Source organism: Micropterus salmoides, unplaced genomic scaffold (assembly GCF_014851395.1).
Source record: "Micropterus salmoides isolate LMB-PRFRI ecotype aquatic unplaced genomic scaffold, ASM1485139v1 Ms_hic_scaffold_2, whole genome shotgun sequence".
NCBI lineage: Eukaryota > Metazoa > Chordata > Actinopteri > Centrarchiformes > Centrarchidae > Micropterus > Micropterus salmoides.
In genome coordinates, this window is record NW_024041150.1 from 26899654 (window position 1) to 26913197 (window position 13544).

The 13544-nt window shown below is 39.2% G+C and overlaps 1 protein-coding gene across 3 annotated transcripts in view; it reads right to left on the bottom strand.

Annotated features, from left to right (window-relative positions):
- zmp:0000000660 (arf-GAP with Rho-GAP domain, ANK repeat and PH domain-containing protein 2) overlaps positions 1-13544 on the bottom strand; it is a 126553-nt gene that overhangs the window by 1575 nt on the left and 111434 nt on the right. For 2 of the 3 annotated variants that reach the window (XM_038730721.1, XM_038730720.1), the window contains exons 25-32: positions 12057-12131; positions 11239-11356; positions 8331-8459; positions 7571-7707; positions 6481-6563; positions 4155-4190; positions 2679-2742; positions 667-792 (exon numbers count right to left, since the gene is read on the bottom strand). In XM_038730721.1, coding sequence (XP_038586649.1) covers positions 667-792; positions 2679-2742; positions 4155-4190; positions 6481-6563; positions 7571-7707; positions 8331-8459; positions 11239-11356; positions 12057-12131 — 768 coding nt within the window. The remainder of the gene's footprint in view (positions 1-666; positions 793-2678; positions 2743-4154; positions 4191-6480; positions 6564-7570; positions 7708-8330; positions 8460-11238; positions 11357-12056; positions 12132-13544) is intronic. The other variant, XM_038730722.1, reaches the window with a different exon arrangement.

The window sequence follows — 13544 nt, forward strand, 5'->3', positions numbered from 1 at the left end:
ACTACAGACTACAGCGGCTTTTACTGACATGTATAAGCAGTGTTGAGTAATAACACATAACTTAGTGATGCAAAGTAATGGAAAGAGTGATTTAGCTATTTACTTTTGCTGTTCAGTAATGTAAATACTTTTTCAAAGAAAAAATGTAATGTAGAATGTATTTTAATAAGTAAAGTGCCCAACATGTTTGTAAATTAACATAACTTCCTTTATAAAGTAACAACTAGCCTTAAAATTGTCACATTAAAAGTGGTGATAACAACTCATCAAACTGAAGTTGCTCTGGATGGTGGTAAAACACTTAAACAAAAAAAAAAAAATCCTTGCGCTGAGGCACTGAAAACCTCTCTGCTTCTCCCAATGTAACTTGAATGCAACAGAAAAACTGCCAGCAAACAAAGGAAAAAGCAAAGGTTTGAGCACGGTGAAGATCTATACAGAGAATTTGTTTACAGTTGTTTGACATCGGCTATTTAGAGATCCTTAAGCGCATTGTGTGCACAGTCAATCAATCAAACTATTTCCCTTGTAGTACATATACAGCATGATTTTTGAATGAACTGCAGCATCTAAAACAGCTATTCACTATTTAAGATTTTATGTTTAACTTTTTAATGCCAAACATGTTGGTATAAACATTAATTAATTTTTTCATTGACTTCTCACCTGTCTGTCGGAATTGTGATTGTGTGTTGGCATCTTCCAGCCTTCGGGCACAGCTCCCCCTCTGGGGGACTTGAGATCTGCACCTTCTTTTGAGTTAACGTTCATTGAACAGAGGTCAGAGCCGTACTGCACACACACAGCCAACAGCAGAAATTAGTAATGCGGTAATAAAAAAATAAAATAACAACCCTGTTGTGTTCAGTGTGGACAACAAAGACAGTTCATGTTGATTCATTGCCCTTATTTTCTCTTTAAGTTAAATATGTTTTGGACGGGTACCGTTTGTACTCGGATTCTACCGATGTAAAGGGTGATACACATAAACACACATCTCTGCACAAATACAGACAAGTATGACAGTAGATGAGAGCACCATGAAGTATCCAGTACTGTTTCTTCACTATTTTTATTCACAGTTTCCATGAGGTTACCTTCATCATAAAGTAAAGAAGAAAAAGTAGCGCTGGTATCAGTGTACAGGATGTACAGGTATAAATTGCTGTTTTTTGCCCGGACTAACACAAGCACAAATGAGGGGAAGTCAGAGGGTGACGATCTTCAGTACCATCTCAGCGGTCCGACAGTGTTCTGATCCCTGGCTAAACTTTCTCTTTAACAATGTCTCCTTTTATATCACCGTGACCCTATAGAACTGTCTCTCTTTAACAAATCCTTATTTCATCACTGCTCGGACCTGTCCTTGGACCTTTACCCCCCCTCCTCTACTGCCCTCCCCCAACCCACCCAACTCTCACCATCCATTTTACCTTGCTTCAAAATTAGGCCCTCCGTCGCTAGTTGCTATGGAAACTGTCGGAGCACAATGCTCGCTAACAGGTAAGAGAAAGGAAATCAAGAACACTTAAGTGCTCTCCGTCTACTTTCTCATCTACACGCTCTCTCTGCCCTTCCCACAAGCCCCTGCGTTGCAAGCTGACAATCCTGATATTTAGCGGATTCCGGGGGAGAATCCTAATATTTTTAGCCGGCTCCAGTCTGCTATAGATTAAATTGTTGCAGAGCTAAGAGCTTCTCTAAAGGAGCAGAGAAAAGTCACTGAGCCCACTGAAATAAACACCTCAAAACAACAGACAAAAATTGGCTCCCACTTTGGATCAATCCCTCTCTGACAGTTTTGCCTTTTACTTGCTAACCCAAACTAAGGCACTAAAAGGTTTTTACAGTAAGCACCTGTGATAAACAATACTGTGCTGCAGACAGGTTCCCATAAAGGAAGCAGAGCAGAGGGCTAATACTGATGAACTAAATGTTCTGAGCATATAATACAGGGCTGTGAAATGTGAAAGATACGGTTAGATCTTTCAGTTTAGGGTGAGAGTGGAGTCCATGTTGGTCATTTTCTTGGAAATGAGCAGAAAATAGACCTATGTATATAGTCTAATGAAGAAACAAGAGGGTTAACCGACTAAGTAGTTAGGAATGATTGTGAGAATGAAAATAATGCAAAAATATGACACATCCGTAGCTGTACTCCCTGTGTTTGCTTTGCCTTGCATTATTTATGTCATATGTGCTGTGTCAGCGACTGACAGTGACAACACTTAGCTGTATCTTGGGGCTAAGTACCACAATGTGATTGTTATGGTCGCCTTGACCTTATTCTCACAGCTTTTCCACATAAAATGATTTATGTTATTGCTGAGTGACCTCGAAAACTTTACACTTCTTTCGCTGTTTATGTATTTCATCTGCCTAACAGCACAATGAAAATGGATGATTGGGGAAAATATGATTTATCATATCTCCTTGTTCTGAGATATGGATTGTAAAAGATGATTTATTCCTGGCCGTAACAGAGTGTATCTTTCATCCAAATAAGGAAGGGAAAAGGAGGATGAGTCCGCAATATATATGTCACATTCACTGATATTTTTGGATTGCAAGAGAACAGTAAAAGGGTTAGATAAAGGATACACATATTTCTCCTGCACTCCCAACATCACTGCATGCACTCACTCTTGTTGTAACATCTCTTTTGCACATCATCTTACCTTCATCCTGATGATGTCCGTCACCCAGCCGACCTGCGCCTCCCTCTTCTCGCAGCAGAAATGCCTGAGGAGGGAAAGCTCAGTCGCTGATTTGCACCTCGTTATTTTCACACTAATTTTAACCAGGTGACTGGATTTAGTCACAGCGCTGGACAAAGGGTCTTCTGAGGGAGCAGTTCATTGATCACTGTAAATAGACTTGACGATAGGTGGGCTGGCTGCCATTACCTCTGATTACATGAATCTGCGTGGGTAAATGACCCCTTTGCAGCAGTGATTTGTGCTGTAAGTACCAATCTAGGATGATGGTTTCAGGTCTGTACTGTATTCTGTTATTATACTCTTATTCAGTTTTGAGCCTTTGTGTCTTTTTTCTCTTCCTCTCCGCTTTTCTTTAAATGTAACTTTAAAAAGGCTGCATTCAAGCCAACAAGATTTGACAATCATGCTAGCAGCTCTGTGAGGCTGTACAGGCCCTGCATTCATGTGGTGTCGGAAAGTGTGCTCCCAGCTGGGAAGTCGGAAATATAACTCGTTAAGATTAATGTAATTAATAATTCATGTTTTGCTCACATGTAATTTGTAATATGGTATTAGGTTGTAACTGTCAGTTGGTGGGACAAAATCACTAAGCTCTGAACTGTTTCAGCATACTTGGATAGCAACATCGCATACATCGCAACAACCCACCACCCAGGCGCTACACAAAAACGGCAATGTTGTTTCCACATTACGACTTAAAGCTCACCAAAGTTGAAAGAACCACTTTCCAACTAGGGAAATGAGGCCACCCGAGAAGCACACAAATGCAGCATTAGCTATAGCTGTGCTATGATCTAAATTGAGCATGCTAACATGTTCACAATGACAATGCTAACATGAATGTTTAAGAAGTTTAACATTTAACACAATAACTACCGTAGTTAAGTGTGTTAGCATGCTAACTTTGCTAATTAGCACCAAACACACGTACAGCCATCCCTTGAGTCTCGCTGCTAGCTTGATATTTGTCAGAAATATTCCTATCCTAATCAGGAAGGTCTTTTTTAAATAACTTAGATAAATTAGAAGAAGTTTATCCTGATATCAGAAATGTTATGAGAGTAGCTAGCTTTTGTCAGGAATTGCATTTGTCAACTTGGAAGGCAGCTCTTTATGTGTTACAGCAGATGTTTGTTTTTTTTAAGGAAACTACAAATAGAGACCAAATTAAAAACAGAGGAGAAAATCATTGTATATTATTTCACTTTGTTTGAGTCGACCAGACAGCAGTCTCTCACTATGTGACCATCACTAATATAATTGAACTGCCCTGACGGCCCCATTACTAACCCATTTAGACCATTACAAAGTGCTTTAGCATCAACTTTTACCTCTGTGACACTTGATTCTGTCTGTTTTGGAGACATTTTAAGTGAAAGGGTAAAAGTCACACTCATCAATTATTGAACTGGAGAACTTCTGCACGGCACTCACCATTGTTGTTTATCAGTGTAGACTGTGAAGCCCCAGCTGTTAAACGAGAGGGACACGGGTCAGATTCTGAGATTTTGTTTCTGCAAACTGAAACTTACAATGTCCTGTACACCGAGAGAATGGGAAATTTTAAAGTATCCAACTACAACTAATAAAAACATTTTAAATAAGAAACTTGTTGAGAAAGTATTGTTAAAGATAGCAGCAGGTCACAACCTTTTCATTAAAATGCAAAGAGGAAAAGCAAGTTCTCTACAAATGCTAGGTGCTAAACAGAGGAATTAATTAGATTAAATCAGTTCACTTCCAGTCCACATGTTTATGCATGGGCAGACCTCAATATGCTCTGGGCCAAAGCGTACAACACACAGACCGCATGCTGCTCACCTATAAGTACATTTTGCTGGGAGAGATGCAAGAGATACAAATGTCTTGCAAGTGGAAGAATTCCTGTATTACAACATGAACAGTGTCTGCTGGATGTAATTTAAATGATCGCATAAGGATGTGGTAAATTGCATGATGCTGCAAGCTAAATAAATTCCCACACACATGATTTTTGTATGCTTAAAAGGTGTATATTTACATGTATATATGTGTGTTTCAGTGTGAATTAACCTGCACAGAGGCAGTGTAATGTCAAAAGACCACGTTCCCGGAGAATACACCTTCCCTGAAACCCTTCCCGGCTGTGGCTGAAGAGGAGCAAAGAAGTGGGGGAAGAACAAAGCAAAGGAGCGGGCAGAGATAGAAAGCCCGCAGCCTGGTGCACCACTCCTGTGAGTTAAGGCAGCTGATCCAACCCCGCAGTAGGCCGCTCACAGATAGACCTCGGCCTAATGAGGTACTGGAGTGCTGCCTCTCCTAACCCTCTCACTATGACTCTCTCCGTTCTCCTCAGCACTCTGTCTTTATTTCTTTATTCACTTCTCCCACAGCCCACTCAACAGTATATCTGTGATACCACACTGTATCATTCTTTCTTTCTGTCCCTCTTTCCCTCACTCTCTCTTCATCTCCCACTGCCTCTGTCTTATCCAGTTTTTCTCCCCTGAAGGATGGCGTAATGCAGACAGTCGCTTGCCGGACTCATTTTTCACGCTTCCCCAGACTCAAAATTTCGACATGGGGAAAATTATGAGGAATTATAATTGGGTAATGTGAAATATATAGGGTTTGGCTTCTCAAAAAAAATGGCTTCTTTGTTTGACCAACAAGAACTGCTAAGGTTTTGGCATGTGTCATAAATTATAATAATAGAAGATCATTAAAATAAAACAGTGGCAGCAATGTTTTCTATTCCGCAGTTTGATAATTTGTATTTGTTAAAATGCAATTACATTTAATCAATTTCACTGCAGTGAAAAATAAGATGGGGTCAGGAGTGGCTTGGGTATCTCCTGGTGACGCAAAACTTAGTTAGAGGGAAGAAAAAGGGCAATATATCTTTGGGGACAAATAGATTACATACAAACTGTTGCGCAATGCTAAATAATCACTAGTTCATCTTAATAACACATGGGTGTGGATTTTCTAAGAATATGCAGCAGCTGTTTTAGCACTAATGAGTCACATTTGACCACATTCATTATGCAGCCACAATACATTTTTGCACTGAAAAAAAAAATGTTTATTGCATGGAAGGAGTGGAAATTTATATAAATGACCACTAAAACTGGCTCATAATTATTGATTGACTGCTGAGGCAGTTGCGTCTGTGATTTAACGTCTGGGAGAAGCAGGTGTAAAATTTGTGGCGCTGTTGTTTTGTTGTCTGCTCACAGAGGAAGAGAGATATGTGACAGCTTCTTATCATCCAGATCTCCATAATACCTACATGACAATGGAAAGCCCTTCACTGATGGAAATAAAGAATATTGCAGCAAATAAATACGCATAAATATCACTTTACAGGAGCTCAAAGTACAAAACCACAAGTTATAAGACTGAATTTATATTTTACCAAGTACTTTGCAGCTTATACCAGGTGCAGTCGTCTATATTTGTTGAGGCAGCCAATCATATACTTATTACATTTCAGATTGTTTTTATCCATAGCCTTCCTTTTTCGCGTGTATGTTTAAGTCCAACTATATTATGTTTACTAGTTTTTTTTTTTTTTTTACTCCAGCAGTGCATTTAAATTAACTCAGCTGCAGTTGTGGTCATTTATAGTATTGCTGAAAACTGACTGAAGACATGCAACTAAGATGGTGATTTGCGTTGTTTTATTAAATCTATTGCAGATATTTTAAAACAGATTCAGATTTAGGATAGATTCAGGAAAAGACATTAGATATTTAAAGTGCGTGTGAGTGCAGTTTACTCAGTTGGAGGTTTGAGCTTTTTCTTCAGGCCCAGGTAACATTTCACAGACTTGAGCTGAATCACTTTCTCTGCTTTAGTGCCCTGCAAAAGAAAACAAACAAACAAACAAAAACAAACAATATTTAGCATGAATACGTTAATGAAAGAAAAAAAACGAAGACACCCATTAAACTAACCATAAAGACATAAACAGCAATAAAATGAAATGCCAACAAACTTGTGCAGCACCGGCATCGCAGTTCGCCGATCAATTGAATCGTTAGCAGCAAACCTCTTCTTCCAAGCAAGAAAGAACAAAGAACAAAGTAGAAGAGAACAAAGCGAACCAAATCAAAGTTATAGCTTGCCTCTGACACCTACACATGACAATCCACCACCCATTCCCTGTTTCATCCAACATAATTTGTGCTAAATACAGACCTGGCAATAACTGTAGAGGCCAAAGAATATCAATTAAATTTCAGTAACACTTCTAATTTCTTTTGCATTTACACAGTAATTAGCCACATTCTTATGCAACCTGATATTTAGAAAAGCTTTCAGTGAAAGTACCCACCCCCCCACACACACACCACCTCCTCGCACCCCAATACCCCGCCGCCCCCTTGCCAGAGTTAGAGCACCTCCATCAATTATTAACACTTCTTCACACTCCTTTACGAATCCCATGTTTCAACTGTAGAAATGTGCCAAGAAGAAAAGACCCCCAGGGAATTTGGGCCTGGTGGTCCTCTCAGAAGCAAATATACTTCCTTTTTTGAAAAGAGAGTGGTAAGTATGCTGCCATCAGTATATTTTAATTTTCCTCCTTAATTTGAAGATTTGGATCGCTGAGACGGACATGTCGCCAGGGAGATGAAGCAAAGAGAGCTTGGGTGGAGTTTGGTCTATGTGGTTGCAGTTATGTAGGCGCCATTCTAACACATTGTGTGTTTTTTCAAGCAGTTCCTTAACTTTATAAATTTCTTTGTGACACAAGGCACTCTCTGTTCACCCGATACTTTGTGTTTACATGCAAAGACCTGTGGTGGCAGTAGATGTGGCAGTAGATGTGGCAGTAGATTAAGCTGAAACTAAAGTGTACTTACTTTGATATCTCTGTAGAGCAGCAGCTTCTCTGCACGTAGTACAACATATTTATCCTGGAATTTGTGCCCTGACAGCAGTTTGGAGGATCCATCAGTGAACTTCAGATAGTCGCCTTTTATGATCGGCCTTTGCTCTGCTTCAAAACACAATGAAATCGATTAAAGAGGAATATTTTCAGCCCACATCAGCCCACAGTGGATAAATGCTTTGATCAACATCTATTTTGATATCTGCTTAATAATGTAAGTCATTTATGAAGTAAACAATTAGCTTTTCAAAGGTGATGGTTTGGCTGCTTTTTCAGTTTTATATCATTGCAAACTGAAAAGTCTCTGCAAACTGAAAAGTCTCTGGGTTTTGGATCAATGTTTGGATAAAACAAGTAATTTGAGTACCCCTTCATTGACACCACAAGTCATGTTCCAAATTTTTTCATTTGAATTGATTTGAAAATGAATATTGTTACAATATATTTTTTCACACAATTGAAGAAATGCGTCCACAGAAGCTGGATGTGTTGTTATTGTGTATTATTTTTAGCTGTTTCAACCATTTATCCATTTCTTTTAGCTATTTCACTATTTATCCATTACTTTCAGCTAATGGCAACTATTTCAACTAACTATTGTCCTACAGTTAACAATGACGCTTTAACAATGATCATTACACATACAAAACAGCAAACATACTGTTTAAAAAAAAAATGTCTCATTGATGGACAACATTTTTAACGGTTGTACCATTAACTGCTTCCTGTACCTTTCCCATCAGCAACTCTTTTGGCCCCTGAAAACTTCTTTATGACAAGAAAAGCAGAGCTGGGACAGTCCAAGGTACTCCATTCCAGCACCTGCTCAAGAATTTTTTCGCTGTGGTGCAACGGTCGCTCTGTTGAAAACAACAAAAGACATTGGGTTAGAGGAAGAGGCATGATTGCCAGGTAAATCTACTAGGAAATAGCAATGGTCATACAAAACTTCTGGCCATACATAAATAAAAAAAATACATGAAATAAAATCACAACCTCATAAAATCTATGACCAATTCTAGTTAACCAAATTACAAAATGATGTTTTTGTTCACCCCATTTTCATCAGAGCAGTGTAAATTATCCCCAGCATATCAGGGCCTGATTATAAAAACACACTCATGTGCAAAATAGACCTATTATCTCTTCCTAATTGGTGAACAGGGTACATGCTATCAGCCAAAGAAAATGTAGATAATTTGTGTACCACCCCCCTGCTCTGATGCCTCCATCTCTACACTCCCCTGTTTTTCATAACCAAAGGAGGTAAAAAGAGCCACAATGGCATAACTTATTCATAACAGTGGGCTTATCTTCTCCCTGGAATCTCTGCAGACCCAGGCCATGGAATTAGTTCCTCATTTCCCAACAAATATTAGCTCCCCTTTTCTGCCTATTGTCCTCGATAACGGTGTTTATCTGTAGCTATCCTCTAAAATGGCTAATTAACGCACCTTCCCTCCCTTCTTTTTAGTTTTATGAGCAAAACCTGTCACGCTACCGCCTTCAAAATAGCTTGACTGTTTACTCTGCCACAGACATATTGTCTTGCCATGGAAAATATGCTGAACCGTCAGCAAATATATTCAGTATTCAACACACCTTCAGTTTTAGAAGAGGACAGCGTGTCCTCTGTAACTTTGTGAGGAGAAAAACAAACAGAAGAGCGCGTTGTAAACTCTGAGTGAACTGATGAAAAGTGCGCGGGGACCGCCAGCCAAGCAACTTTGCAACGAAACTCAACTTTGACTTCCCCCCTACTCGCCGCTTCCTGCGTGCGGTATGATCAAATGTGGGTGTGTGAGGCACAAGACGCCATCAGTGCATATTAATGCAAGGTGAGGTGGGTCAGCTCCCTATGGTGGTCATGCAAGGAAGATGGAGGTAATTTATGACAAATGATGGTAATGGATGATTAATTAATGTGCATATCATCAAATTGACGATGCTTGGCTAATTTGTCAGTGTGCTTCCATGTTCACATACACTGGTTCATTAGAGAGATAGCATAACCTTCTAATCACGAGGTCCCTGGATGAGAAGAGGTGTAATCTTTGTATATGCCCTGGATGATAGTAGACATTTAAATGGTGAGATGATGTATCAGTCACTAGTTGGATATAGTGTAGATGACAGAAGAGAGAGGACTTTTACTTCTTACTTAACTTTACTTTACTTAAGATGTGGGATTTGACAGCAGGGTAACCTTAAATTTAAGTTTTGAAATGATGGTCATATTTTACTCCAAAATCATTACAGAAAACAGCTTCATTCAGTCTTTATCATGCAACAGGAACCTGTCAAGTTAGCATCTGATGATAAGAAAACAACAAAACATTTAGCTGACACTTTTATCCAAAGCGACTTACAATTGCTATACATGTCAGAGGTCGCACGCCTCTGGAGCAACGTTGGGTTAAGTGTGTCGCTCAGGAACACAATGGTGGATAGGTTACAGTGGGAATCGAACCCGGGTCTCTCACACCAAAAGCATGTATCTTATCTATTGCTCCATCACCACCTGTGTGGTTAAAATTGACAGGGTTCAATGAAGAAGTGCACATGCAATAGTTAGGGCCACAGCTGATAGTAGTTGGTAATTTAAGCGAACCGGGACTGAGAGAATATATGAATTGATGAAGTGATATTACGACAAAACTACAATGGCAGAGGAGAATAACACACATTTGCCAGGCCTTTGTGAGTTGAGCACATCAACTTAAGAACTACTTAAGAATGACTTCTTGACCATTCTGTCTAACAAAAGAAAAAATCCAGAATGTGTTACTGAAGACGCTCTTCTGGTTGATTAAAATAAAATCTTTATTTCTTCAAATGGATTGTAAGAGATGGTAATTAGTGAAGAGTTTCTTTGTGCAAGCCTGATCTGTGTGAGGTTAAGAAAAGCATGTTTCAGTTTCAGTCATGATTACACTGCATCACAGTGCAACGGAGTTCGCTTGGTTCAAGTTGACTGAGGAGGCACATGTGTGAAAACTTAAGCATGAGAACTTTGAAATGGACTATAACTCTGTTAAAGCAAGGCTTAATCATACTGTAATTACAGTTTCGCCGCAACAAGCAAATATTGCTGGAATTAAAAACAAACAAACAAAAAACAACGACATTCAACATTTTGTGCAATTTCATACGAATGAGTCCACTTTATTATAGTTTTCTGTGGGGCACTTTGTTGCCAATCAATAATTAAAGCACAAATAACAAAAAAATTATCTTTAAAAAAAAAAGGTACCAGTAATCACTGCAGGCAGGAAATGTATTCGTCTCTAGTAGTATTTCAAAACTTATTTGGCTTGTGAACCTTAAAAGTGAAGCATTTGCTTTTGACTGTAACTTGCAAGCATCAAAAACGTTATGCTGGGTTGAATACTGACCCCTCAGATGTTTCCCCTCTGTAGAAATTTTTGTATTTGTATTATAGACTATAAAAAATAAGATGAATAAGATTAAGAAAAAGAAAAAATGAAGAAAAAGGAAATCCTGTGACCCTTTGGGGTTGCAACAGCCCTGTTGAACACTTTGACCTAATTTTGACCAGCACTCATGGAGATAATGATACATCAGTGTTTGAAATGCGGTGTTGTCGGGATGCTTTGTGATTTGAATAAGTGTGCCTACCTAACTCTCCATTCTCAATGACTTCAAAGGTGGTCCAGAAGTCATCAGCGTTAAAAGCGATGTTCCTCATGCTCAGCGCAGTTTCTGCAAGTTCCGTGGGCCGCATACTGGGAGAGACCTACCGCAAACACAACAAGATAAATACATTCCTAAACAAACAACAAAGAAATGATCTAAGCACATCCTGCATATAAAAGCTCAGATCATAAGCACTCTGGATCAATATCACTGCTCTCAACCATCTTTCCCCATGAAGAGCAATTCAATATTTGTATGTAACATGTAACACTAACTGCACAGATATCTGACTCGCAACACGGTGCACTGATTACATACTGGCTTCTTTGTCAACCACGAACATGCTTTACTCCACAGAGAGAAAGCGGAGTATTAAAGTCAAACTGCGGTCCTGAGCTCTCCTCTTTAACCTCATCCCTATTCTAGCGCTGCCGCCGGCCCGTGAAAGGAGTCCGTAACCTACAGCGGCATGCGCGCCTTGTAAAATGCAATTACTCACACAATTAAATCAGGCGTTTCTTTGATTAGTTCGCTTCTGATTTATTTCAGTGGCGGTTATGCCATCAGGTTAAATCACGATTGTCTCAGCCCTATTCTATCAACCTCTCCACCTCTCTTTCTACCCACCATCAGCCCTCATTCCTTCTCCTGCTTCAGCTGCCTTCATCCCACTCTCTTTCTCTCCTCCCACTTCTTCTTATTTCACCCTTTGGGAAAACACGGCGTACACACAGACTCACATGCCCGCATGTCTGCTTAAAGTACAGATGCACATATTAAAAACACACACACACTTATACCTTTATTAAACAGCAGTTCTCTGGTTGTCTCTTTATCAGGTACACTTCGAAGATCAAATCCCCAGCTGGAGAGAACTATGGGAGGGGAGAAAGAAAGCAAGGGGGGAAGGAGAGCGAGACAGGGAGATCAGTTGAATTACAAAAACAATGCAGCTGGATTAATTGGCTTTTCTTCTAAATTCGTACCCCAGTGTGGCATGAATCTAAATTGAGAAAAAGTGAGAGAAATGGTTAGAGGATTTGAGGAAACCAAAGGTCAATTTCTGAGCTGGAGGCAAACTAAATCCCAGTAGCGTTAATGGAATGTAAACCCCGGCTAAATAAAGAGAACATCTGTGAGACAAACTTGTAAAGGTGGAAGCGCAGGGTGCATGTTTCACCTACACTGAAACTGATATGCGTGCCTCAGGTGTTAACGTTAAGTGTGCTGTCAGTTTAAAAGTGTTTTGAAAATGCACCTAGAAAAATGTTCAGCGGTTATTATTGTAATGTGAAAAAATGCAGAGAGAGAGATAAGGGTTCACTGTAACAGTCCTTTCTCAATCTTTATCTAAGTATAAGAAAGAAAATATTTCTATCCAATGATAAAACCTTTACAAATTGTTGCTTTTCTGTAAATCAGATCTTAAATTATTAGACTATAAGGAATTTGATTGGAAGATTCTAAGCTTTTGTGTCAACCTATTAGGCTAAACCATCAATATACTAATTTGCTTTCTTGCAGAGCATTAAGTATAGTCCGTTAAGTATGAAGCAAGAGCCAGGCGATTAGCTAAGCCTAACATAAAGACTGTAAGTGGTATCAAGTCATTTTGAGGCAGAAATATCTTCATTTTCTGGCAAGTGGAAAACTGCATTACATGGGTTGCATCGGCTATTTAAAAGGTATTTCAAAAGGTAAAAAGGACTGGATTGGTTGGTACACAGCAAGTTAAATAATGTAGAGACATAAGACAAGGATAATTAACAAGGATATTGGACATAGGCCTACCAAACACATACTCCATCGGCAACAACAGGTTTCTATTATTGCCTCTAATCACATAAATGTCACGCCTGATTACACTATAAACTGCAAATATTTTTTGGCCAAAACTGTTATTATTCCGTTAAAAGATACGCAAGTATCACAAAGACATACCCTTGCTATTACCACGGACATATAGTGATGTTTATTTGCACGTTATGTCTGTTTGACTCAGATAAAAGCAGCTGTAGACGTAAAGATGGGGCGATACAGCTTTAACATGCTGCCCGCGCGCCCCCACGGACGGCAGTCTATCTGGCCACGTAAAATTCATACAGTCTATGGTAAAATCTGATTTCAGGTCTGTTAACACCTTATACAGTCTATGATTAACACACAGTTCAACTTCGGGGACGTCTGGTCACCCTAATTTAACCGCTCTGTAACTGTGGATTTGGTGTTTTTACATTTCTGCTTGTGTATGTATTAAACAAACAAGATTCGTCATGTTTATCACTAGT